This window comes from Oncorhynchus gorbuscha, linkage group LG11 (genome assembly GCF_021184085.1).
Source record: "Oncorhynchus gorbuscha isolate QuinsamMale2020 ecotype Even-year linkage group LG11, OgorEven_v1.0, whole genome shotgun sequence".
NCBI classification, from domain to species: Eukaryota; Metazoa; Chordata; class Actinopteri; order Salmoniformes; family Salmonidae; genus Oncorhynchus; species Oncorhynchus gorbuscha.
The window spans coordinates 27,791,651-27,816,704 of NC_060183.1; the positions used below are offsets into that span (position 1 = coordinate 27,791,651).

The 25,054-nt window shown below is 45.0% G+C and overlaps 2 protein-coding genes across 4 annotated transcripts in view; both read left to right on the forward strand.

The window, feature by feature from the left end:
• LOC124048434 (zinc finger C2HC domain-containing protein 1C-like) overlaps positions 1–8,717 on the forward strand; it is an 11,813-nt gene extending 3,096 nt beyond the window's left edge. The window contains exon 2 of the mRNA XM_046369216.1: positions 8,322–8,717. Within this exon, the coding sequence (XP_046225172.1) occupies positions 8,322–8,597 (276 nt within the window). The 3' untranslated portion in view covers positions 8,598–8,717. The remainder of the gene's footprint in view (positions 1–8,321) is intronic.
• A 1,968-nt stretch (positions 8,718–10,685) lies between these two features.
• The window catches only part of LOC124048435 (V-type proton ATPase 116 kDa subunit a1-like), a 35,371-nt gene continuing 21,002 nt past the window's right edge, over positions 10,686–25,054 (forward strand). For 2 of the 3 annotated variants that reach the window (XM_046369218.1, XM_046369220.1), the window contains exons 1-9: positions 10,686–10,799; positions 12,043–12,207; positions 12,363–12,441; positions 16,725–16,822; positions 17,500–17,628; positions 19,162–19,244; positions 23,114–23,240; positions 23,631–23,713; positions 24,004–24,097. In XM_046369218.1, the coding sequence (XP_046225174.1) occupies positions 12,091–12,207; positions 12,363–12,441; positions 16,725–16,822; positions 17,500–17,628; positions 19,162–19,244; positions 23,114–23,240; positions 23,631–23,713; positions 24,004–24,097 (810 nt within the window). In that variant the 5' untranslated portion in view covers positions 10,686–10,799; positions 12,043–12,090. The remainder of the gene's footprint in view (positions 10,800–12,042; positions 12,208–12,362; positions 12,442–16,724; positions 16,823–17,499; positions 17,629–19,161; positions 19,245–23,113; positions 23,241–23,630; positions 23,714–24,003; positions 24,098–25,054) is intronic. The other variant, XM_046369219.1, reaches the window with a different exon arrangement.

Here is a 25,054-nt window from a genome sequence, read left to right on the forward strand (position 1 = left end):
AGGAGCAGCAGCGATCTCAGGACTCCAGGACATGGGAGGAGATCCTGGACGGCAAAGGACCCTGGGCACAGGCTGGGGAATATCGTCACCCCAAGGCAGAGCTGGAGGCAGCCAAAGCTGAGAGGCGGCGGTATGAGGAGGCAGCATGGCTGGAAGCCCAAAAATGTATTGGGGGGCGCACACAGGGAATGTGGCGAAGTCAGGTAGGAGACCTGCGCCAACTCCCCGTGCTTACCGTGGAGAGAGAGGGACCGGGCAGGCACCGTGTTATGCCGTGAGGCGCACTGTGTCCCCGGTGCGCAGGCATAGCCCGGTGCGGTACAAGTAGCGCCTCGTATCGGCCGGGCTAGGTTGGGCATCGAGCCAGGTGCCATGAAGCCTTCTCAGCGCATCTGGTCTCCAGTGCGTTTCCTCGGGCCGGGGTACATGGCACCAGCCCTACGCATGGTGTCCCCGGATCGCCAGCCCAGCCCAGTGCGGACTATTCCACCTCGCCGCACTGGCCTGGCTACGGGGAGCATTCAGCCAGGTAGGGTTGGGCAGGCTCGGAGCACGAGACCTCCAGTGCGCCTTCACGGTCCGGTCTATCCGGTGCCACCTCCACGGACCAGCCCTCCGTTGGCAGCCCCCCGCACCAGGCTGTCTCTCTGTCTCCTCCCTACAGGTGCACCCGCCTGTCCAGCGCTGCCAGAGCCTTCCACCTGCCCAGCGCTACCAGAGTCTCCCGTCTGTCCTGAGCTGCCAGAGTCTCCAGTCTGTCCTGAGCTGCCAGAGTCTCCCGTCTGTCCTGAGCTGCCAGAGTCTCCCGTCTGTCCTGAGCTGCCAGAGTCTCCCGTCTGTCCTGAGCTGCCAGAGTCTCCCGTCTGTCCTGAGCTGCCAGAGTCGCCCGTCTTTCGGAGCTGCCAGAGTCTCCCGGAGCTGCCAGAGTTCTGTCCGGAGCTGCCAGAGTCGCCCGTCTGTCCGGAGCTGCCAGAGTCGCCCGTCTGTCCGGAGCTGCCAGAGTCGCCCGTCTGTCCGGAGCTGCCAGAGTCGCCCGTCTGTCCGGAGCTGCCAGAGTCGCCCGTCTGTCCGGAGCTGCCAGAGTCGCCCGTCTGTCCGGAGCTGCCAGAGTCGCCCGTCTGTCCGGAGCTGCCAGAGTCGCCCGTCTGTCCGGAGCTGCCAGAGTCTTTTGTTATGTCTTTGTTTTAGTATGGTCAGGGTGTGAGTTAGGTGGGTTGTCTATGTTCGTTTTTCTATGATTTGCTATGTCTATGTTTGGCATGGTATGGTTCTCAATCAGAAGCAGCTGTCTATCATTGTCCCTGATTGAGAACCATATTTAGGTAGCCTGTTTTCTAGTGTGTTTTGTGGGTGATTGTTTTCTGTTGTGTGTCTGCACCAGCCAGAACTGTTTTCGGGTTGTTTCTCTTTGTTATTTTTGTCATTTCCGTGTTCATTTGATCCTCATCTTCTCCTTCATACGACGACCGTTACAATAAGGCTGTAACGTAACAAAATGTGGAAAAAGTCAAGGGGTCTGAATACTTACCGAATGTGCTGTATATACTGTGTATATATATTATTGTATTATATATATATATTTTGGGGTCTGTCGAATATGTGAAAAGTGGAGGTGTCTGTGTGTGTTTGTGTATTGCTGATGTTGAAAGAAAAACATGCTGCATAACTAGCCTCATCATTATTTTATATTGGGGACTTATATTTGATTTCTTATTACTGCCATTGTCTTTTACAACATTTATAACTTTACTAATACAATTGTTTTTCAGGTTAAGGGGAAAGAAACCATCGCTATTCCTAAGGTTTTGCCAATAATGGCTGCAGCCTTCAAGTACTTAATAGCAAATACACACTGCCAGATGAACACAAACTAAATGTATTAAGTATGTTAAAATTATTATTATTATTATTATTATTATTATTATTAACTAAAAAGAGGATACATTTGAAGAAAGATTACGAAGTGAATAAGACAATTGTGGTCGATTTCTATCATCCAGATAAGGTCCTATTTTCATGAATAACTCCTGTAGGGGAGATCTGGGTTGGTTGTCTCAAGGCACAAAATGCGGAATTGTGTTAAGAATATTGTTTGATCAAGGCCTGGCCATTTCTAAAACTCCATGCTATATTGCTTCATTTCCTGTTACAAAGGGAATAAGTTACTAGCAAACATTGTGACAACCAACCCCACGGTAGAGCTGGTTGTCACAAGTGGACAGAGTGTATTTAATGGCTTGTAACTCCATTTTGGATATGAGGATAAAAATGGTCCCCATTTCAACATTTGTCTTTCTCCTAATATTGAAAAGAGTGTTGTAAGATATACAAGTGCTGAGGAATACACACGAGTAAAAAGTATGACAACCAACCCCAGTCTCCCCTATGAAAGGCATCTGGATTATCCATCATTTTCCCTAGAGGGTTTATTTTCAAATTATGTTGTATGACAATTACAGTAATAACCTCTAGAAGTCTCCCTGTTTGGCAAACAATCAATCAAAATGTGTGTTTAGAGAGAGCTGGTTTTGAGTGACTATTTGATTTTTATAAATCAAATAAAACTCAAAGTCGTATGCACTCTGGTGAATGGGTACACAATAGCATCTGAATGAGAAGCAAAAATTAGAGTTGCTTTAAGAGGAAATATCATATAGATTGAGAAGTAACAAGAATTGTTATATACCATTTTACATCATTTGAGATACAGTTATTTTATATATTGGTAGTATATTATAATTAAACCAAGCTTTAAAAAAAAAGATCATATCAACCCACCTATGATCCATTACATCAGTCAGCAACAACCTAAATATTCGGAAGTTAGTGGAGTCAACTTTGGGTAGTTCTGGGCCATTGTGACATAGGATCTCTATGGTTGTGTTGTGTCTATTAAATTACCAATAGATGCAGTGTAACGGTTTTCTTGAGTTGATGGAGAGCCGCCGCCCCTCTGAGGTTGAGGGGCTCTGGTGCCTCCGGGCTGAGGGGCTCTGGGCTCTGGCGCCTCCGGGCTGACCGGCGGCACTGGCGGCCCCTGGCTGACTGGCGGCACTGGTGGCCCCTTGCTGACTGGCGGCACTGGCGGCGCCGGGCAGACTGGCGGCACTGGCGGCTCCTTGCAGACTGGCGGCACTGGTGGCTCCTTGCAGACTGGCGGCACTGGCGACTCCTTGCAGACTGGCGGCACTGGCGGCGCTGGGCAGACTGGCGGCACTGGCGGCGCTGGGCAGACGGGCGGCACTGGCGGCGCTGGGCAGACTGGCAGCTCAGATGGCGCTGGGCAGACTGGCGCTGGGCAGACTGGCTGGTGGCGCTGGGCATGGCGCTGGGCAGAGAGGCGGCACTGGGCAGACTGGCAGCTCAGATGGCGCTGGGCAGACTGGACGCTGGGCAGAGAGGAAGGCTCTGGCAGCGCTGGACTGAGTAGCTCTGGCGCCTCTGGAATGAGGGGCTCTAGCACCTCTGGACTGAGGGGCGGGAGCTCTGGCAGCGCTGGACAGGCGAGGCGCACTGTAGGCCTGATGCGTGGTGCTGGCACTGGTGGTACTGGGCCGAGGACACGCACAGGAAGCCTGGTGCGGGGAGCTGCCACCGGAAGGCTGGTGTGTGGAGGTGGTACTGGATAGACCGGACTGTGCAGGCGCACTGGAGCTCTTGAGCACCGAGCCTGCCCAACCTTACCCGGTTGAATGCTCCCGGTCGCCCTGCCAGTGCGGTGAGGTGGAATAGCCCGCACTGGGCTATGCAGGCGAACCGGGGACACCGTGCGCAAGGCTGGTGCCATGTAAGCCGGCCCAAGGAGACGCACTGGAGACCAGATGCGTAGAGCCGGCTTCATGGCACTTGGCTCGATGCCCACTCTAGCCCGGCCAATACGCGGAGCTGGAATGTACCGCACCGGGCTATGCACCCGCACTGGGGACACTATGCACTTCACAGCATAACACGGTGCCTGTCAGGTCTCCTACCTGGCTTCGCCATTGTTTCTATGTGCCTCCCCAATACATTTTTGGGGCTGCCTCTCGGGCTTCCTTGCCAGCCGTGTTCCCTCATATCGCCGGCTCCTCTCTCCGGCTGCCTCTGCTCTCCTAGCTGCCTCCACCTGTTCCCATGGAAGGCGATCCTTTCCCGCCAGGATCTCCTCCCATGTGTAGCAACCCTTGCCGTCCAATACATCGTCCCATGTCCATTCCTCTTTGCGCTGCTGTTGCTGTTGCCCGTTACCACGCAGCTTGGTCCTGTTGTGGTGGGTGATTCTGTAACGGTTTTCTTGAGTTGATACGCAGCGTTGTTACTATTCATGGTTCATTAATAAAGCAACTACACATGAACGAACAAACTAACAAAACAAGAAACGTGAAAACCCAAAAGAGCCCTATCTGGTGCAAACACAGAGACAGGAACAATCACCCGCAAAACCCAACACCAAACAGGCTACCTAAATATGGTTCCCAATCAGAGACAATGACTAACACCTGCCTCTGATTGAGAACCATATCAGGCCAAACACAGAAACAGACAAACTAGACCCACAACATAGAATGCCCACTCAGATCACACCCTGACCAAACAAAACATAGAAACATACAAAGCAAACTATGGTCAGGGTGTGACATGCAGTAAAGATGTCAATGGAACTCAGACCGTGGGGGACGGAAGAAGGACGTCGGATTGTTGCACATTCAACAAATCTGTTCTAACCAAGTGGATATTCTTCAAATCCGTCACGATTTATGTATTGTAACAGGTCTGGTTTCGATATCTTTGGCTGTTTTCGCTGCATAACATTTAGAAGTTGTCCCACACATTTTGGTTGAACGCATTCAGTTGTGCGACTGACTAGGTATCCCTGTTCATTTCCTTTTCAGGTTTAGAAGAAGTAACTGACAGATGATAGCTCCCATTCGAATAAGCTGGTAGCATAGCTAGCATACAAAATCAGTGGTCAGTAGTTTTTAACTGTTTTATTGTATTTATTTATTTTTATTTCACCTTTATGTAACCAGGTAGGCCAGTTGAGAACAAGTTCTCATTTTCAACTGCGACCTGGCCAAGATAAAGCAAAGCAGTGCGACACAAACAACACAGAGTTACACATGGGATAAACAAACGTACAGTCAATAGCACACTAGAATAATCTATATACAATGTGTGAAAATGTAATAAGATTAGGGAGGTATGGCAATAAATTGGCCATAGTGGTGAAATAATTACAGTTTAGCATTAACACTGGAGTGATAGATGTGCAGAAGATGAATGTGCAAGTAGAGATGCTGGGGTGGAAAGGAGCAAAAAATAAATATGGGGATGAGGTAGTTGGTTGGTGTCACGCCCCGACCGTAGAGATCCTTAAATTCTCTATTTGGTAGGTCAGGGTGTGACAAGGGTGGGAAATCTATGTTTATATTTCTTTGTTGGCCGAGTATGGTTCACAATCAGAGGCAGCTGTCTATCGTTGTCTCTGATTGGGGATCATACTTAGGCAGTCCTTTTTCCCACCTTCTGTTGTGGGATCTTGTCTTTGTGTGTTGCATGTGTTGCACTCCTAGCTTTACGTTCGTTGAGTTGTTTATTGTTTTTTTTGGTGGAACATTTAAATGAAAGAAAATGTATGCCTACCACGCTGCACCTTGGTCTTCCCTGGGGTGGCAGGGTAGCCTAGTGGTTAGAGCATTGGACTAGTAACCGAAAGGTTGCAAGTTCAAATCCCGGAGCTGACAAGGTACAAAATCTGTCATTCTGCCCTTGAACAGGCAGTTAACCACTGTTCCTAGGCCATCATTGAAAATAAGAATTTGTTCTTAACTGACTTGCCTAGTAAAATAAAGGTAAAATAAATAAAATTTAACGACGGACGTTACAGGTGGGCTATTTACAGATGGGCTGTGTACAAGCGCAGTGATCAGTAAGCTGCTCTGACAGCTGATGCTTAAAGTTAGTTAGGGACATATAAGACTCCAGCTTCAGTGATTTTTGCAATTCGTTTCAGTCATTGACAGCAAAGAACTGGAAGGGAAGGCAGCCAAAGGAGGAGTTGGCTTTGGGAATGACCAGTGAAATATACCTGCTGGAGCGCGTGCTATGGGTGGGTGTGGCTATGGTAACCAGTGAGCTGAGAAAAGGCAGGGCTTTACCTAGCAAAGACTTATAGATGACCTGGAGCCAGTGGGTTTGGTGATGAATATGAAGCGAGGGCCAGCCAACGAGAGCGTACAGGTTGCAGTGGTGGGTAGTATATGGGGCCTTGGTGACAAAACGGATGGCACTGTGATAGACTACAGCCAATTTGCTGAGTAGAGTGTTGGAGGCTATTTTGTAAATGACATCTCCGAAGTCAAGGATCGGTAGGATAGTCAGTTTTACAAGGGTGTGTTTGGCGCATGAGTGAAGGATGCTTTGTTGCGAAATAGGAAAACGATTCTAGATTTAATATTGGATTGAAGATGCTTAATTTGAGTATTTGTAGTTGTCCACATATTCTAAGTCAGAACCTTCCAGAGTAGTGATGCTAGACGGGCGGGCGGGTGCGGGCAGTGATCTGTTGAAGAGCATGCATTTAGTTTTACTTGCATTTAAGAGCAGTTGGAGGCCACAGATTGAGTGTTGTATGGCATTGAGGCTCATCTAGAGGTTTGTTAACACAGTGTCTAAAGAAGGGCCAGAAGTATACAGAATGGTGTCATCTGCGTAGAGGTGGATCAAAGAATCACCAGCAGTTGACATCATTGGTGTATACAGACTAAAGAGCCGGCCCGAGAATTGAACTCTGTGGCACCGCCATAGAGACTGCCAGAGGTCTGGACAACAGGCCCTCCGATTCGACACACTGAACTCTATCTGAAAAGTAGTTGGTGAACCAGGCGAGACAATAATTTGAGAAACCAAGGCTGTTGAATCTGCCGATAAGAATGTGGTGATTGACAGAGTCGAAAGCCTTGGCCAGGTCGATGAAGACAGTTGCACAGTATTGTCTTTTATCGATGCCAGTTATGATATCGTTTAGGACCTTCAGCGTGGCTGAGGTGCACCAATGACCAGCTCAGAAACCAGATTGCATAGCGGAGAAGGTACGGTGGGATTCGAAATGGTCAGTGATCTGTTTGTTAACTTGGCTTTCGAAGACTTTAAAAAGGCAGGGTATGATAGATATAAGTCCATAACAACTTGGGTCTAGAGTGTCTCCCCCTTTGAAGACGGGGATGACCCCGGCAGCTTTCCAATCTTTAGGGATCTCAGACGATACGAAAGAAAGGTTGAACAGGCTGGTAATCGGGGTTGCAAAAATTGCGGCGGATCATTTTAGAAAGAGAGGGTCCAGATTGTCTAGCCCAGCTGATTTGTAGGGTTCCAGATTTTGCAGCTCTTTCAGAGCATCAGCTATCTGGATTTGGGTGAAGGAGAAGTGGGAGTTGTGTTACCTAACAGCAGAGCTGTTGACCGGGGTAGGGGTAACCAGGTGGAAAGCATGGCCAGCCGTAGAAAAATGCTTATTAAAATTCTGTAATACAGATGATTGGTGACGATGACATCCAGACAAGCATTATACTCCAATTTTTACTTCAACATAGTGTGAAAGAAACATATAATCAATCGCCTAAATGTAGGCACATTTTGCTGGGGGGCTAAATGGAGATTTGGGATCTTTCCCCCACAGCATCTTTCCCCCACGCGTTTCCATGGCATTTCCATTGTTTAAGTCGGGTTCCATTGACCTCTTTACTGCATCTAGAATTAGGAATTAGAATACTTAAGTTTTATGAGCCCAATAATGAGCCCAACAATGTGAGCCATGATTTCATAATTGATCAGTACACCTTGAACATTCCGTTTGAACTATTTGATGGCTGACCACTGAAAATATAACAGCCCCTCGAAACAATGTAGAAAGTGGTATCAAAGCAACTGGCTTGCAATGGAACCTCCGGAAAGTTACGAGGAATTACTGCAGGAATACCTGAAACTGAGGGAGGAGAAGGAGCAGATGAACCAAGTGATCATCTGGATGACGAAGAGAAATAGTCAACTAGAGGATTTGTGCTCACAACATGGCCTCAGTACAGATACTTCAGTTCAGCCGAAGGCTAGGTTTACCCCGCATCTGCCCCCCAGACTTCCTGTGCCCCCCACAGCAGTCCTCGGGGTGCGCAAGGTGTGGCTAGAGAATTCATGTAAGACCAAGATGGCCGCCATGATAGAAAAGCTAGATAAGGTGACTTTGAATCAGGTTATTTTGTATTGCAATATATTTTTATTGGAGAATAGTATGCAAAATTACAGATATCACTTGACATGTAACAGTGTTCACCTGTTTCCTTCAGGTGACTTTGAATCCATTTCAGGAGAAGAAGAGGTGCAAAGTAGTGGAGGCGAAACAGCATGGAGGGTTACAGCAGTCGATGAGCAACGCCGACTGCAACCGGAAAGAGTGTGATATCTGTGGCCGGCGCTTTCATCCTGACCGTCTGGAGAAACACAGCCTGATATGTGCCAAGGTCGCCTCCGAGAGCAAAAGACGTGGGGTCTACGACTCCTTCAAGCACCGGTACAAGGGCACCAACCTGGACAGCTTCATCAAGCGATCTATTGATCCATGATTCATGTGATATGGTGTGTTACCTATCCTCCAAGGATATAGGCCATTCTGACTATGACAAAGTTTAAAACTCTTCCCCTACGAGAGAAACCTTTTTATTTTCACTTCAATAAAAAGTATACGTGAATTGTTTGGATCTATCAGTGCATTTCAAGAGAAAGATGTGTTCCCATCACAGTCTATTGGTGCATTTACACTGTAAATATGTCCAATGGTGAACAATTTACCATTATTTGGGTATATTTAGGTTGAGCAGGCAGAGTCAAACACAAATGACCATTTTCAAAGATTTATTCTTAAGGTATGGTTTGGTCCATAAATCATTGTAATTAAGTTCCAAACATCAATCCATATCTATATCCAATCCATATTCAGTTCTGCATACTTTGTTTTCCATTTATCTTTTACTTTAAAAACCGAGTTAATTAAAATCACAAACATACAAACCAAATAGAAAACTCAGGAAGTGGCAAATGAAGTGGTGCAGCCCAGCAGGCAGGTGTCCATTTTCTTCAAAAGAAGGAGTGGATACTGTATTTTGACCCTTAACCTACTGCAGAGAAAACTCTCAAAGGTACATAATTATTTTTAATCATAGCAGCACTTCAACATTGCACATTTTTACAGATACGATCTATAGGTTTTTCTTATGTGTGTAGAGATGATAAACAATGACTAACGAGGCCTTACTACTTTAATTGCCTTTTTAAATGCCCGTACACACCAGTAGAAAGCAACTTTTTTTCTCGAGTTGACAGACGATGGCCAGAGCATATGATGGATTTAAGTCAATAATTAATTGATTTAGTCAAAGTATGATACAGTTGAAGTCGGAAGTTTACATACATCTTAGCCAAATACATTTATACTCAGTTTTTCACAATTCCTGACATTTTAATCCTAGTAAAAATTCCCTGTTTTTGGTCGGTTAGGATCACCACTTTATTTTAAGAATGTGAAATGTCAGAATAATAGTAGAGAGTGATTTTTTCAGCCTTTAGTATTTTCCATCACATTCCCAGTGGGACAGAGGTTTACATACACTCAATTAGTATTTGGTAGCATTGCCTTTCAATTTTTTAACTTGGGTCAAACGTTTCGGATAGCTTTCCACAAGCTTCCCACAATAAATTGGGTACATTTTGGTCCAATCCTCCTGACAGAGCTGGTGTAACTGAATCAGGTTTGTAGGCCTCCTTGCTCTCACACGGTTTTACAGTTCTGCCCACAAATTATCTATAGGATTGAGGTCAGGGCTTTGTGGCGGGCCGGGCGCAGTGCGCGCTAACCAAGGTTACCAGGTGCACGGTGTTTCCTCAGACACATTGGTGCGGCTGGCTTCCGGGTTGGATGCGCTGTGTTAAGAAGCAGTGGCTTGGTTGGGTTGTCTCCCGAGCCTGTACAGGAGTTGCAGCGAGGAGACAAGATAGTAGCTACTAAAACAATTGGATACCACGGAATTGTGGAGAAAAAGGGGTAAAAATAAATGTATCACTAGTCACTTTAAACAATGCCACTTTATATAATGTTTACATTACTCATCTCATATGTATATACTGTACTCTATGCCACACAGCCATCTCGCATCCATATGTACAGAATATGTATTCTTATTCATTCCTTTACGTGTGTATAAGGTAGTTGTTGTGAAATTGTTAGATTACTTGTTAGATATTACTACACGGTCAGAACTAGAAGCACAAGCATTTCGCTACACTTGCATTAACATCTGCTAACCATGTGTATGTGACCAATAAAATTTGATTTGGTAGGAAGGATGGTCTCAGGGTCCGAGGGTGTAGCCCCGGGGCTATAGCGGCGTGAAAGCGCATCCGGCTTGACATTCATCAGTCATTCAAATGAATTTCAAAATCAGTCATCTAAATTAATTTTTAGATAAATGGTATTGGCTACCATTTTAATTACATATTTCAATGAATGACATCAAATGGATATCAAAGAGTGTATTAAGTCCATCTATAGATATTTGTAGCCTACCATCATTATATAATATAAAACCCCATTGTAATAGCTCAACTAAAGTGTGGCTGACGTCGAAAGCCACACTAATCGCACAGCCCTACAGCATCCCCAACGCGTCATATGACCATCCCCCAGCAGATGGCTTGCGTGATGTCACATTGATTCGTGAGGAGAGCGCCTTTCGTTCGACCTGGAGAAATTCTGAAGGATTTTATCACAAGTAAGCTAATTCATAACTGATTAAATCTATATATGTAAATGTGAATTTTACAAACAGAACGGTATCAAACAGAAATGCATTTTCTTAAATGGTGAATTTGAACGTGCTGTCATCTTGCGCGAGTCCTCACCTTGAGAACATTTCCTCTCTGGTCCACGCACTTCAGCTGATGATGCGATGCGGCTTGGTGCTGTTTAAAATAATAGTGATAGACCTACTGTACTCTATGTCATCCCAAATCAAAAGGAAGAAATTGCAAATAAGGTCAGTCGACCATTAATCGACGATGTTAGAATAATTCTGTATTTGCATTGGGCCGTAGGCCTAATAACCATAGACCTTCGGTCAAAATATAACCGTTTGTGATATAAACGAAATTCATTATTATCTATTCATAATACTAAAATGTTTATTTCAGTGACCATCAAACAGAGGTGCTATCTATTTATTTCGGCGTCATTTTAGTTGAAATATGGCTATAGCCGGTCATTTCAAGCAATATTTCAGACATGTGTCCTCATAATTTTCAATTAGCCGACATAATTGTTAGAAAGACGTATATAAATTCATCAATAATATTCCTATCATTGTTCCCCGTGTTCACCGTTGCCTTCGTCATATTATGAAAGATGCTCAATAGTCTACTGGTAGCCTACAGCAGCAGCATCATCATAATGGCGTCCTTGAGATGAAGGACAGTGCGGCAGAGAAAACGACATCGCTTTCTGAAATTGAGAGAATATTTGAAATTTTAACGATTGAACGTAATATGCTTTATGTTATTTAGAACATTTTAGAAATGTATTAGAATATACCTAACCTATATGAATTATGTTCGGGTTGACTACCTGGGCAGCGGATATATGTTTAGTATCTTTAAGCACGAGTAGGATTTCCATTGGACACGGACAGTTAATCCTCATATCCGTGTTGACTGATCCTGATGACAGTCCTTTCACACCTGGAAAGAAAAAGGAAGCCATAGAGTTAGAAGAATGACATACAGTACCAGTCAAAAGTTTGGACACTATTTCTGATCAATTTGATTATATTTTACTGGACAAAAAAAATGATTTTCTTTCAAAAACAAGGACATTTCTAAGTGCCCCCAAACTTTTGAAAGGTAGTCCAAATGCTAGACCTACTGCTCTTGAACTGTTCAAGCCAGAGACACACCAACCCAACTTTGTTCAGGCTATCTATCTGTCCATCCTTGTCATTTTGCCCTTAATTTTGCCAACAGGGGTATTATTATTTTTACCTTAAAGGGTGATTGTGTCAGGTGGTCACCATGGGGGAACTGTTCAGGAGCGAGGAGATGACACTTGCCCAGCTCTTCCTCCAGTCTGAGGCAGCCTACTGCTGTGTCAGCGAGCTGGGAGAACTGGGAATGGTTCAGTTCCGCGATGTAAGTAACATACCAGTCATCTATCTATTAAAAAATATATATTTAACCTTTATTTAATTAAACAGGAAGTCCGATTGAGGTCAGAATACCTCTTTCCCAAGGTAGACCTGGCCAAGAAGGGCAACTTTGACACCTGATTCTGTTTGAATTTTTAGCTCAACCCAGACGTGAATGTGTTCCAGAGGAAGTTTGTGAATGAAGTGAGGAGGTGTGAGGAGATGGACAGGAAACTAAGTGAGTGATTTCACAATATGTTGAATGAATAAATGAATACATTTTATTTGACATATTTAATATGTGTATAGAGATATGTCAGCCAAGTGAGCCAACAATACATCCAATGTTTTTGAGAATGAAAAACACAGTAAGTGTTACACAATAAAGACATTTCCATTGTGGTCCTCCCCATTTCTAGGTGGGTAACAGAATGGACAGCTTGGGCAAAACATAGCAGGGACAGTTCATATAATACCACATTAAGTGCATTCGGACCCCTTGACTTTTTCCACATTTTGTTACATTACAGCCTTGGATTGAATCGTTTTTTCTCTCATCAATCTACAGTCGTGGCCAAAAGTTTTGAGAATGACACAAATGTTAATTTCCACAACGTTTTCTGCTTCAGTGTCTTTAGATATTTTTGTCAGATGTTACCATGGAATACTGAAGTATAATTACAAGCATTTCATAAGTGTCAAAGGCTTTTATTGACAATTGCATGAAGTTGATGCAAAGAGTCAATATTTGGGAACAAAACATCGATATTTTGGGTCCATGGCCAGGAAACTCCCCAGATCTTAATCCCATTGAGAATGCGTGGTCATTCCTCAAGAAGCGGGTAGACAAACAAAAACCCACCAATTCTGACAAACTCCAAGCATTGATTATGCAAGAATGGGCTGCCGTCAGTCAGGGTGTGGCCCCGAAGTTCATTGACAGCATGCCAGGGCGGATTGCAGAGGTCTTGAAAAAGAAGGGTCGATGTTTTGTTCCCACGAGCCACCTAGTTATCACTTTTGCCTTATAGCAAGGTGCGCCATCATGCTGGAAAAGGCATTGTTCGTCACCAAACTGTTCATGGATGGTTGGGAAAAGTTGTTCTCTTAGGATGTGTTGGTACCATTCTTTATTCATGGCTGTGTTCTTAGGCAAAATTGTGAGTGAGCCCACACCCTTGGCTGAGAAGCAACCCCACACATGAATGGTCTCAGGATGATTTACTGTTGGCATGTCACAGGACTGATGGTAGCGCTCACCATGTCTTCTCCAGACAAGCTTTTTTTCCGGATGCCCCAAACAATCGGAAAGGGGATTCATCAGAGAAAATTACTTTACCCCAGTCCTCAGCAGTCCAATCCCTGTACCTTTTGCAGAATATCAGTCTGTCCCTGATGTTTTTCCTGGAGAGAAGTGGCTTCTTTGCTGTCCTTCTTGACACCAGGCCATCCTCCAAAAGTCTTCGCCACACTATGAATGCAAATGCACTCACACCTGCCTGCTGCCATTCCTGAGAAAGCTCTGTACTGGTGGTGCTCCGATCAGCTGAATCAACTTTAGGAGATGGTCCTGGCACCTGCTCGACTTTCTTGGGCACCCTGAAGCCTTCTTCACAACAGTTGAACCACTCTCCTTGAAGTTCTTGATGATCCGATAAATTAGGTGCAATCTTACTGGCAGCAATATCCTTGCCTGTGAAGCCCTTTTTGTGCAAAGCAATGATGACGGCACGTGCTTCCTTGCAGGTAACCATGGTTGACAGAGGAAGAACAAGGATTCCACGCACCACCCTCCTTTTGAAGCTTCCAGTCTGTTATTCAAACTCAATTAGCATGACAGAGTGATCTCCAGCCATGTCCTTGTCAACAATCACACCTGTGTTAACGAGAGAATCACTGACATGATGTCAGCTGGTCCTTTTGTGGCAGGGCTGAAATGCAGTGGAAATGTTTTTGGGGGATTCAGTTAATTTGCATGGCAAATAGGGACTTTTCAATTCATTGCAATTCATCTGATCACTTCATAACATTCTGGAGTATATGCAAATTGACATCATACAAACTGAGGCAGCAGACTGTGAAAATTTATATTTGTGTCATTCTCAAAACTTTTGGCCACGACTGTACACACAATACCCCATAATGATAAAGAAAAAAATGTTTTTTAGTGGAAAAATGAACATTTATAAAAAATAAAAATAAAAACTGAAATATTAATTTGACGTAAGTATTCTGACCCTTTACTCAGTACTTTGTTGAAACACCTTTGGCAGTGATTACAGCCTCGAGTCTTCTTGGGTATGACTCTACAAGTTGGCTGTAATGAAAACTCAGGGAGAAAAAGGTGTAGATTCACACGCAGAGATGTTTATTTCACCTTCGCAGAAGGCAGGAATCGTGGTCACAGGCAGGCAATGGTCATACACAGGTAGACAAACAGGCTGGTGAATCAAAACTAGGACTGAAAGCTATAACTGGTTCTCACAAACGAGCTAGGAATAGGCTTAGTAGAGTCAAAACGAACAATACCTCTCAAAGGCACAAACAGAATGAACTGAACTAAATAAGGAGCTGATGAGACCAGGTGAGTAACTAACACAGGTGAAATCAATGAACAAAAAATTAAAGACAGGGCTACGTTCAAAAACACAAAGAAACAGGGCTACGTTCAAGAACACAAAGAAACAGAAAACAAGGTTGACTTAAGAAAATAAATACAGAACCTTACATGGGCACATCTGTATTTGGGAAGTTTCTCCCATTCATCTCTGCAGATCCTCTCAAGCTCTGTCAGGTTGGATGGGGAGCGTCGCTGCACAGCTATTTTCATGTCTCTCCAGAGATGTTTGATCTGGTTTAAGTCTGGCCTCCGGCTGGGCCACTCAAGGACATTCAGAGACTTCCACTCCTGCCTTATCTTGGCTGTGTGTTTAGGGTCGTTATCCTGTTGGAAGGTACTTTGCTTTCTTTCATCTGTCCCATGGTCCTGACTAGTCTCCCAGTCCGTCCCCTGAAAAACATCCCCACAGCATGATGCTGCCACCATCATGCTTCACCGTAGGGATGGTGCCAGGTTTCCTCCAGATATGATGCTTGGTATTCAGGTCAAAGAGTTCAATCTTGGTTTCATCAGACCAGAGAATCTTGTTTATCATGGTCTGAGAGTCCTTTAGGTGCCTTTTGGCAAACTACAAGTGGGCTGTCATATGCCTTTTACTGAGGAGTGGCTTCCGTCTGGTCACTCTACCATAAAGGCCTGATTGGTGGAGTGCTGCAGAGATGGTTGTCCTTCTGGAAGCTTCTCCCATCTCCACAGAGGAAATCTGTAGCTCTGTCAGAGTGACCTTCAGACATTTTTTGGTACCCTTCCCCAGATCTGTGCCTCGACACAATCCTGTCTCAGTGCTCTACGGACAATTAATTCGAACTCAAGGCTTGGTTTTGCTCTGACATGCACAGACAGCTGTGGGACCTTATATAAACAGGCGTGTGCCTTTCCAAATCAATTGAATTTACCATGTGGACTCCAATCAGTTTGTAGAAACACCTCAAGGATTATCAATAGAAATAGGATGCACCTGAGCTCAATTTCAAGTCTTATAGCAAAGGGTCTGAATACTTATGTAAGTAAGGTATTGCAGTTTTTTTGTTTCTTATAAATGTGCAAACATTTCTTAATCAATCAAATTGATTTATAAAGCTCTTCTTACATCAGCTGATGTCACAAAGTGCTGTACAGAAACCTAGCCTAAACCCCCAAACAGCAAGCAATGAAGGTGTAGAAGCACGTTGGCTAGGAAAAACTCCCTACAAAGGCCAGAATCTAGGAATAAACCTAGAGCGGAACCAGGCTATGAGGGGTGGCCAGTCCTCTTCTGGCTGTGCCGAATGGAGATTATAACAGAACATGGCCAAGATGTTCAAATGTTCATAGATTACCAGCAGGGTCAAATAATAATAATCACAGTGGTTGTCGAGGGTGCAACAGGTCAGCACCTCAGGAATAAATGTCAGTTGGCTTTCCATAGCTGATCATTTAGAGTATCTCTACCGCTCTTGCTGTCTCTAGAGAGTTTAAAACAGCAGGTCTGGGACAGGTAGCACGTCCGGTGAACAGATACTTAAAACCTGTTTTCGCTTTGTCGTGATGGGGTATTGTGTGTAGATTGATGAGGGGGAAAAAAATGCTTTTAGCAATTTTAGAATAAGTCTGTAACGTAACAAAATGTGGAAAAAGTCAAGGGGTCTGAATATTTCCGAATTCACTGTACATTGAGATATAGTATTGTTAAGAATACCACACACAGAATGGCACACAGATGTCTATTTCTCCGACAATGCAGAAACTCAATGGCTTTAGTCCCAGGTCTGTTTGTGCTTCTGCCTACTACGTATGTTGCCATTGTCAAGCAATTTGGCATGACAATTCCATAAGGAGTTGGCAAGAGATCAGAAACAGACTGGCAACCAGGGTAGAAACTCGCACATGTATTGAATATTACCTGGTGTTTTGCTTTCCAGGGTTTGTCGAGAAGGAGATTAAAAAAGCCAACATCCCGACTGTGGATACAGGAGAGAATCCCGAAGTCCCCTTCCCTAGGGATATGATTGACCTGGAGGTATCTATCCCTGTGGAATACTGCATGTCAGTAATATGAAATGATGAATGTCATTAAACATCAACCCAAATTTAGCACAACACAAATTTCACAGATCATTTAATCATCGTTTTTGCCTTATACTACTACTCCATTTACGGAAAAACCACATGACTTTCACGTGATCACATGTGACGTGTTTCAAAACTTCTTAATGTGAAGTTAATGTAATAACATGTGACAACATTTAAAGCAACGTGAAAACGTGATTTTCCACACGTGAAATCATGTGTTTTTTCTGTAAGGGCCTACCTGACAGTGAAGTGGAACTGTGCAGCAGTTCACCTGCTCTAGCCAATACCTCTAAGACCCATGATGACACTTTACCGGACATTGGCCATAATTATAGGATATAGGTAGGACTCATGTTAGGGCCCATGACTGTTTGTTATGGAGCTGAATAGACTATCCCTTCCATAGAAATAAAAACACTAGAACGGGTATCCTCATTCAAATCAATGGGTCTGTAATGGGTGTACCGGCAGCCATTTGAAAGGTTTACCAATGGGAGTAAAGCAGGAAGTAAAGGCTATGCCCGTTCTAGTGATTTTATTTCTATGACCCCTTCTACCGTTTTCGAATCGCTCCCCATCCCATCTAAAGCCCAATCTCATTGGTTGTCTCTGTTTGATTGTCAGGCCACGTTTGAGAAGCTGGAGAACGAGCTGAAGGAGATCAACACCAACCAGGAAGCCCTGAAGAAGAACTTCCTGGAGCTGACTGAGCTCAAGCACATCCTGCGACGTACCCAGCAGTTCTTTGACGAGGTCAGCGAGTACCTCCACTCCAATATTTTGGGCACGTTCCAGGCGGACTACATTGCAGATGCATGCCAGATCTCACAACGCCTGGATAGGTTTTTAACATATCAGCTACCCACATCATTTGATATAGCAATTTGATGACCGACTGCTCAGTCAATGACATGGCACACAACCATTGATTGATGCAACATCTGTAATGTAGTTCACTGGAACACAACCTCTGTTTTCCTCAATCCCTATGACCAAAAGTATGTGGACACCTGCTCATCGAACATCTCATTCCAAAATCATGGGAATTAATATGGAGTTGGTCCTCTCTTTGCTGCTATAACAGCCTCCACTCTTCTGGGAAGGCTTTCCACTAGATGTTGGAACATTGCTTCGAGGACTTGCTTCCATTTAGCTACAAGAGCATTAGTGAGGTCGGGCACTGATGTTGGCAAATTAGGCCTGGCTCGCAGACGGCGGTCCAATTCATCCCAAAGGTATTCGAAGGGGTTGAGGTCAGGGCTTGGTGCAGGCCAGTCAAGTTCTTCCACACTGATATCAATAAACCATTTCTTTATGGACCTCGCTTTGTGCACGGGGGAAATGTCATGCTAAAACAGGACAGGGCCTTCCCCAATCTGTTGCCACAAAGTTGAAAGCACAGAATAGTCTAGAATGTAATTGTATGCTGTAGCGTTAAGATTTCTATTTACAGGAACTAAGGGGCCTAGCCCGAACCATGAAAAACAGCCCCAGACCATTATTTATCCTCCACCAAACTTTACAGTTGGCACTATGCATTCAGCAGGTAACGTTCTCCTGGCTTCTGCCAAACCCAGATTCATCCGTCAGAATGCCAGATGGTGAAGCGTGATTCATCCCTCCAGAGAACTCGTTTCCACTGCTCCAGAGTCCAATGGCGGAGAGCTTTACACCACTCCAGCCGACGCTTGGCAATGTGCATGGTGATCTTAGGCTTGTGTGCGGCTGCTCGGCCATGGAAACCTATTTCATAAAGCTTGCGATGAACAGTTAAGTGCTGACGTTGCTTCAAGAGGCAGTTTGGAACTCGGTAGTGAGGGTTGCAACCGAGGACAGACTTTTTTACGCACTTCAGCACTCGGCTGTCCCATTCTGTTCTGTGAGCATGTGTTGCCTACCAATTCGTGGCTGAACTGTTGTTGCTCCTAGATGTTTCCACTTCACAATAACAGCACTTACAGTTGACTAAGGCAGCTCTAGCAGGGCAGAAATTTGTCGGATTGACTTGTTGTTACCATCCTATGACGGTACCACATTGAAAGTCACTGAGCTCTTCAATAAGGCCATTCTACTGCCAATGTTTGTCTATGGAGATGTCATGACTGTGTGCTTGATTTTATACACCTGGTGCACACACGGGTGTGGCTGAAATAGCCAAATCCACTAATTTGAAGGGATGTCCACATATGTAGTGTATCTTAACAAAGTGTTTGCTGGTTTGTAACGCCAGACTAAATTGCATCTTCCTCCTATATCCATCATCATCATATTCCTTATGTTCCACAGATGGAGGACCCCGCCCTAATGGAAGAGTCGTCAGCCCTAATGGAGGGTAACGAGGGTGGCCGGGGAGCACCGCTCCGACTGGGGTGAGACACACACACACATAATCACACAATCACACACACGCACCGTACAGCAGTTTTCCCAAAGAAACTTCCAAGCCCTCGGGCACTGAAATTGTCAATTGAAATCGATAGAAACCAATGTTTGTTAGGCTTGGGTCTAACAGAGTTAGGTGGCTCGCCCTGCTTGAACAATGGTAGGGGGAACACTGGTGTTCTAGGAGATGTACTTTTAACATACAATACATTAGAGTACGCCCTATAGGTCACTTGAACTGTACATTGAATGCAATCAGCTGTACAATACAGGAAAAATATATATTCTAAAATATATTCTAGCTGTCGTGGGGGATCATTTAACTCATATATGACCAAGCCAAGTTTTTGGCCTACAGGCATATACAGGCAATTTAAATGAAAGATGGTAGTGGATGGTGTATAAAAAAACTACTGGCCTCTTATAATAGGGACTGATTTCAATTAACTTTGAGCCAGGCATTGATCCATGCTTGATAATGTCAGAGCTGTGTGTGTGTGTGTGTGTGTGTGCGGATAGGCTTCCGCACCTATCGGGAGTTCCACTCAGCGGTCGAAAAATGCTAAAGAAAATAATTCCCCTGAAACTGGCGACATGGAACATCAGAACTCTTTTGGACACTGACGACTGGCAATTAAGAACAGCCTTCCACCCAGCCTCACCGAAACACCTGTCGGCATAAGTGAAATACTCATGTCTCTCCATATCCCCTTAGCCAAGATGCGTTATGCTAGTCTTCTCAGTGCATACGCACCAATGTTACCATCTGAAAATGAGGCAAAGGACTGCTTCTACCAATCACTAGATAAGGCCTGGGTGACTTCAACGCTAGGGTGGGACAGAAAAACAGGATATGGAGTGGAGTGCTGAGTAGGCATTGTGTTGGCCAGGTCAATGAGAACGGCATGATACTGCTAACTCTATGTGCCGAGCATGATCTCATTGTCACTAACACCTTGTTCCAGCAGAAGAACAAATATAAAACATCATGGATGCACTCACGCTCCAAACACTGGCACCTGGTCGACTACGTCATAGTGAGACGTTGTGACACTAATAACATCCTGCTGACACGTGTCATGAGGGGTGCAGAATGCTGGACAGATCACCGTATGATACTGGCTAAACTCCAGGTGAGAATACTCCCCCCCCCCCCCCAACGTTTGCAGAAGTCCAGTAAGAGGCGGCTGCACTATATCCGGCTTGAGAAAGCAACAGTAAGGGTCGAGTCCCGCCGCTCTCTAGCTGAAAGGCTGAGGGAGACTGAGCCTCTTCTGAACGCAGAGGACTCCATGGACCAGAAGTGGGCTTCTATTAGCTCAGTGTTCTATCAGGCAGCAGCCCACTCCATTGGCTACAAAGGTAGGAAACATTAGGACTGGTTTGATGAGAATTCTGACACCATCACAACCTTACTGGACAATATGCCTAAAGCGCACAGGGCTACTCTCAACAGCCGCACATCTTCTACCCTTCGCAAGTAATGGCATGCATCGCACAAGGAAGTGCAAACAACCTTGCGTACTCTGCAGAACAAATGGTGGTCGAAGGAAATCCAAATTTATGTAGATAAAAACACAATTTCTACAACTCAACTAAAGCTATCTATGGCCCGGGAAGTCGCTACATCACCCCCATGAAAACAGCTGATGGTCTGACTCATGAAGGACCAAAACCAGATACTGATGAGGTGGGCTGACCACTTTGAAGCACGACTCAATCAGCACTCTCCTACAGACCACTCCATCCTGGAACAACTGCCTGTCCGTCCACCTATTCAAGACCTCAATCATTTGCCAACCTTCCAAGAGGTGTTATCAGCTATCCATCCCTCAAGAGCAACAAGACTCCTGGTGCTGACAGCATCCAGGCAGAGCTACTTAAGAAGGGAGGTTACTTCTGCACTAGAACGCTCCACCAGTACACCAGTGATGTTTGGGACCGGGGGAGTGTCCGCCAGCAGCGGGATGCAAATATTGTCACCATCTATAAGAACAAGGTCCATCTGCAGCAACAGCCGGGGGATATCCCTTCTGGCTGTTGCCGTCAAGGTCCTGGCAAAGGTGACGTTACGTCCTTCAAATACCTGGTCAGCGTCCTCTCTGAGGACTGCAGAAACGACCTTAAAATTCAAATTAGGATCAAGCAAGCATCAGCTACCTTTGGAAAATTCAGACGCAGGGTCTTCCAAAACAGGGATTTCCACCTCCACACCAAAGACGCTGTTTATCAAGCCGTCTGCATCACTACACTTCTTTACAGCTGTGAAGCCTGGGTCACTCAATCGCCACAACAAGCAGCTTGAGCGATTCCGCATAAGATGCCTGCTGCGCATCCTGGGAATCGCCTGGCACAACCATGTACCCCATACAGAAATACTTGCTAATACCAACTGCAAGAGTATGGAGGCCATGGTCACCCAACACCAACAACACTGGCTTGGGAATGTAATTAGAATGTCTCAGGAGCGCTTGCCGCGGAAGATCTTGTATGGCCAGCTACATCTTGGCCTGCGGTCTATAGGGGGGCAGAAGAAGCGCTACAAGGACCAGCTAAAAACGTTGCTGAAGAAGTGCAACATCAAACCCACAGACCTGGAGGATGCTGCTGCCGACCGTTCCGCTCTGCCAGAGCGGTGTACAGAGGTGATAGGAGAAGAGCACAAAGAGACAGCAAAAACAGTTCAGGAAACATACAACCATGCCTGTCTCCACCAACACAGACTGCATATGCTGGATTGTGGATCATCACCGGAGGCCCCGGACTGGGGACCATCGCTGGAGACCCAGGACTGTGGCCCGTCGTTGGAGGTTTCCGGGCTGTGGCACGTCGTTGGATGTTCCGGACTGTGAAACGTTGACGGAAGCTCTGGACTGGAAACTGTCACCGGAAGCTCTGGACTGGGAACTGTCGCCGGAAGCTCTGGACTGTGGAGGCGCACTGGCTATGAATGCGAGCTGGAGACACCGTGCGCATCACTGCGTAACACGGTGTCTGACCAGTCACACGATCCCCACGGTAAGCACGGGGAGTTGGCTCAGGTCTAACCCCTGACTCTGCCAATCTCTCCGTGTGCCCCGCCCAATCTTTTTTTGGAGCTGCCTCTCGGGCTTCCATGCTAGCCGTTTCCCCTCGTATCGTCGCTGTTCCTCATGTGCTATCTCCACCTGCTTCCATGGCAGGGTCTTGTCCCCTGCCATTACCTCCTCCCAGGTCCAGGATGTCCTCCACTCATCTGTCTCCCGGGCCCAGGATGTCCACTCCTCTTGAACACGCTGCTTGGTCTTTTTATGGTGGGATCTTCTGTCACGTTCATCATATGAAGGAGACCAAGGTGCAGCGTTGTATGCGTACATTCTCTATTTATTAAATGAACGCCGAACAAAAACAATAAAGAACAAACTAAATGTGAAGCTACTGGAGTGCACAAAGACAACTTTACTGTAGACATACAAAAAAAACATAGACAATAGAAAAACTAGCGTACCCACCCTAGTCACACCCTGACCTAACCAAAATATAAAGAAAACAGAGATATCTCAGGTCAGGGCGTGACACACAGTGACAGAACAGCAAACAACTTGGGCTCATCCATCTTTCAACACATTTGTTTTGCACTGTTCCCGTTGGCGCCTATTGCGTCTATTAGCCATTGACGTACTGGGGTTAATGCTATTAGGCTGGTCCCAGAACAGTTTGTTCTGTAACAACTCATATGGTTGTTGTTATGCCAAAAGGACAAACAGATCTGGAACCAGGCCCCTATGTCAGGAAAAATGTCACGACAACCCAGAGGGATCATGTACAGTGCATTTGATTGGCCAGAACCTGAAATATTTTAATTTGGCCTGAGCAGGTTTGTTGCTGGGGTGATCAGCCGGGAGAGGATCCCTACCTTTGAGAGGATGCTGTGGAGAGTGTGCCGCGGCAACGTCTTTTTACGTCAGGCAGAAATCGAGGACCCCCTGGAGGACCCCGCCACGGTCTGTCAATAACGTTTTTTAAATCTTACTTCGTATTAAATAAATAAAAAATGTGTTTGTGTTTTGTGTTGTATGTTTGTTCTTATTCTCTACTGTCTTTTGATTCTTTGTGTATTTTTTAAATGTTATTATGTATACACGCCTGTCTGTGAACTGAGCACCTAAAGGCATAAAAATTATTAAGTATAATAAGTTTGTCAAAAAATGTTTTCTTTGACACACCAATCAAGATGAAAAGTACAAAAACGTATTCACACCCAAGTTTGTGCAACCTAACACCCAATGAGCCAGGGCACCAAAAAAAAAATGGAATTCTGCGTTGTTCAATAAGTTGTTCCAACGACAGTCACTGCTTGATTGGTGAGATGATTGACTCTTTCTCTCTTACAGGGCGACCAAGTCCACAAGTCAGTCTTCATCATCTTCTTCCAAGGCGATCAGCTGAAGAACAGAGTCAAGAAGATATGTGAGGGGTAAGTTACTACCACTAGTCAGTACCCAGTTCCTCCATTAATTTAGCGTTTGAGTGCTGTCAGAAATGTAGATATACGAGTTCCCGACACGGAAATAACCACTACAACGACCCTTTAAGTCGGGAAACTTGGGCCAGAATGATGATACCCGATATCAGTTGTGACGTTTCGTTATCTGATCACGGAACATTGATTTAAATGGGAATGTCTGTTTTCTAGTAAATATAATTCTATGGTTACCTACAGTATAATTGTAAGTCAGTATGTAAACTGTTGGTTGTGTGTTCCAGATTCCGGGCCTCCCTCTACCCCTGCCCCGAGACTCCCCAGGAAAGGAAGGAGATGGCTGCTGGGGTCAACACCCGTATTGACGACCTCCAGATGGTATGCAAGACAATGAACACATTGTCACTTAACCATTTACTGCAGTGTGCAAAATCAGGGACACAGTGTTTTTTGATTGTCAAACAAATCTACTTTGAAACCAAGGTATACACCTCACACACATGGTTATGGGTTTTAAAAAACAAAGACACCATGTCAGATATAGAGTTGAAAATGTATTCACTTTTGGGTTTGCATCCCAATATTACACCTTATGTACATCACAGATGACTGAAATATAACAAAATTGTTTGACATAGAAATAATGATGAGGCATATTAATAACATTCTACCCATGAGGCCACTAGAGGGAGATTTGGTCATTTGATGCTACATGTATCCTAATATGGACACCGTACCCAGTGGTAGGCAACTAGATTCAGCAGGGGGACGATTTTTGGCTGAGCTGATGGTTGAGGGCCGCAACATAACAATCATTTCATACCTTAATTACATTGAGACACAATTACATATCTATTACTTTATTTGTGGGATTATTTGGGAACAGACTTCCTAAATTCAACTAATTTTTAGCTGGAGATTTTAACTGTTTTCTTTGACCCAAAACTAAAATCAAAAGCTTGGGCCGTTCACACTACCCTCTGTAGCGCCTTATTGTCAAATGCCGAGAAGTTGCCATACCAGACGGTGATGCAACTGGTCAGGATGCTCTCGATGGTGCAGCTGTAGAACTTTTTGATGTTCTGGGTACCCATGCCAAATCTTTTCTGTCTCCTAAGGGGGAAAAGGTGTTGTCGTGCCCTCTTCACAACTGTCTTGCTGTGTTTTGACCATGATAGTTTGTTGGTGATGTGGACACCAAGGAACTTGAAACTCTCGACCTGCTCAACTACAGCCCCGCCGAAGTTAATGCGGGCCTGTTCGGCCCACCTTGATCAGCTCCTTTGTCTTGCTCACATTGAAGGAGAGGTTGTTGTCCAGGCACCACACTGCATG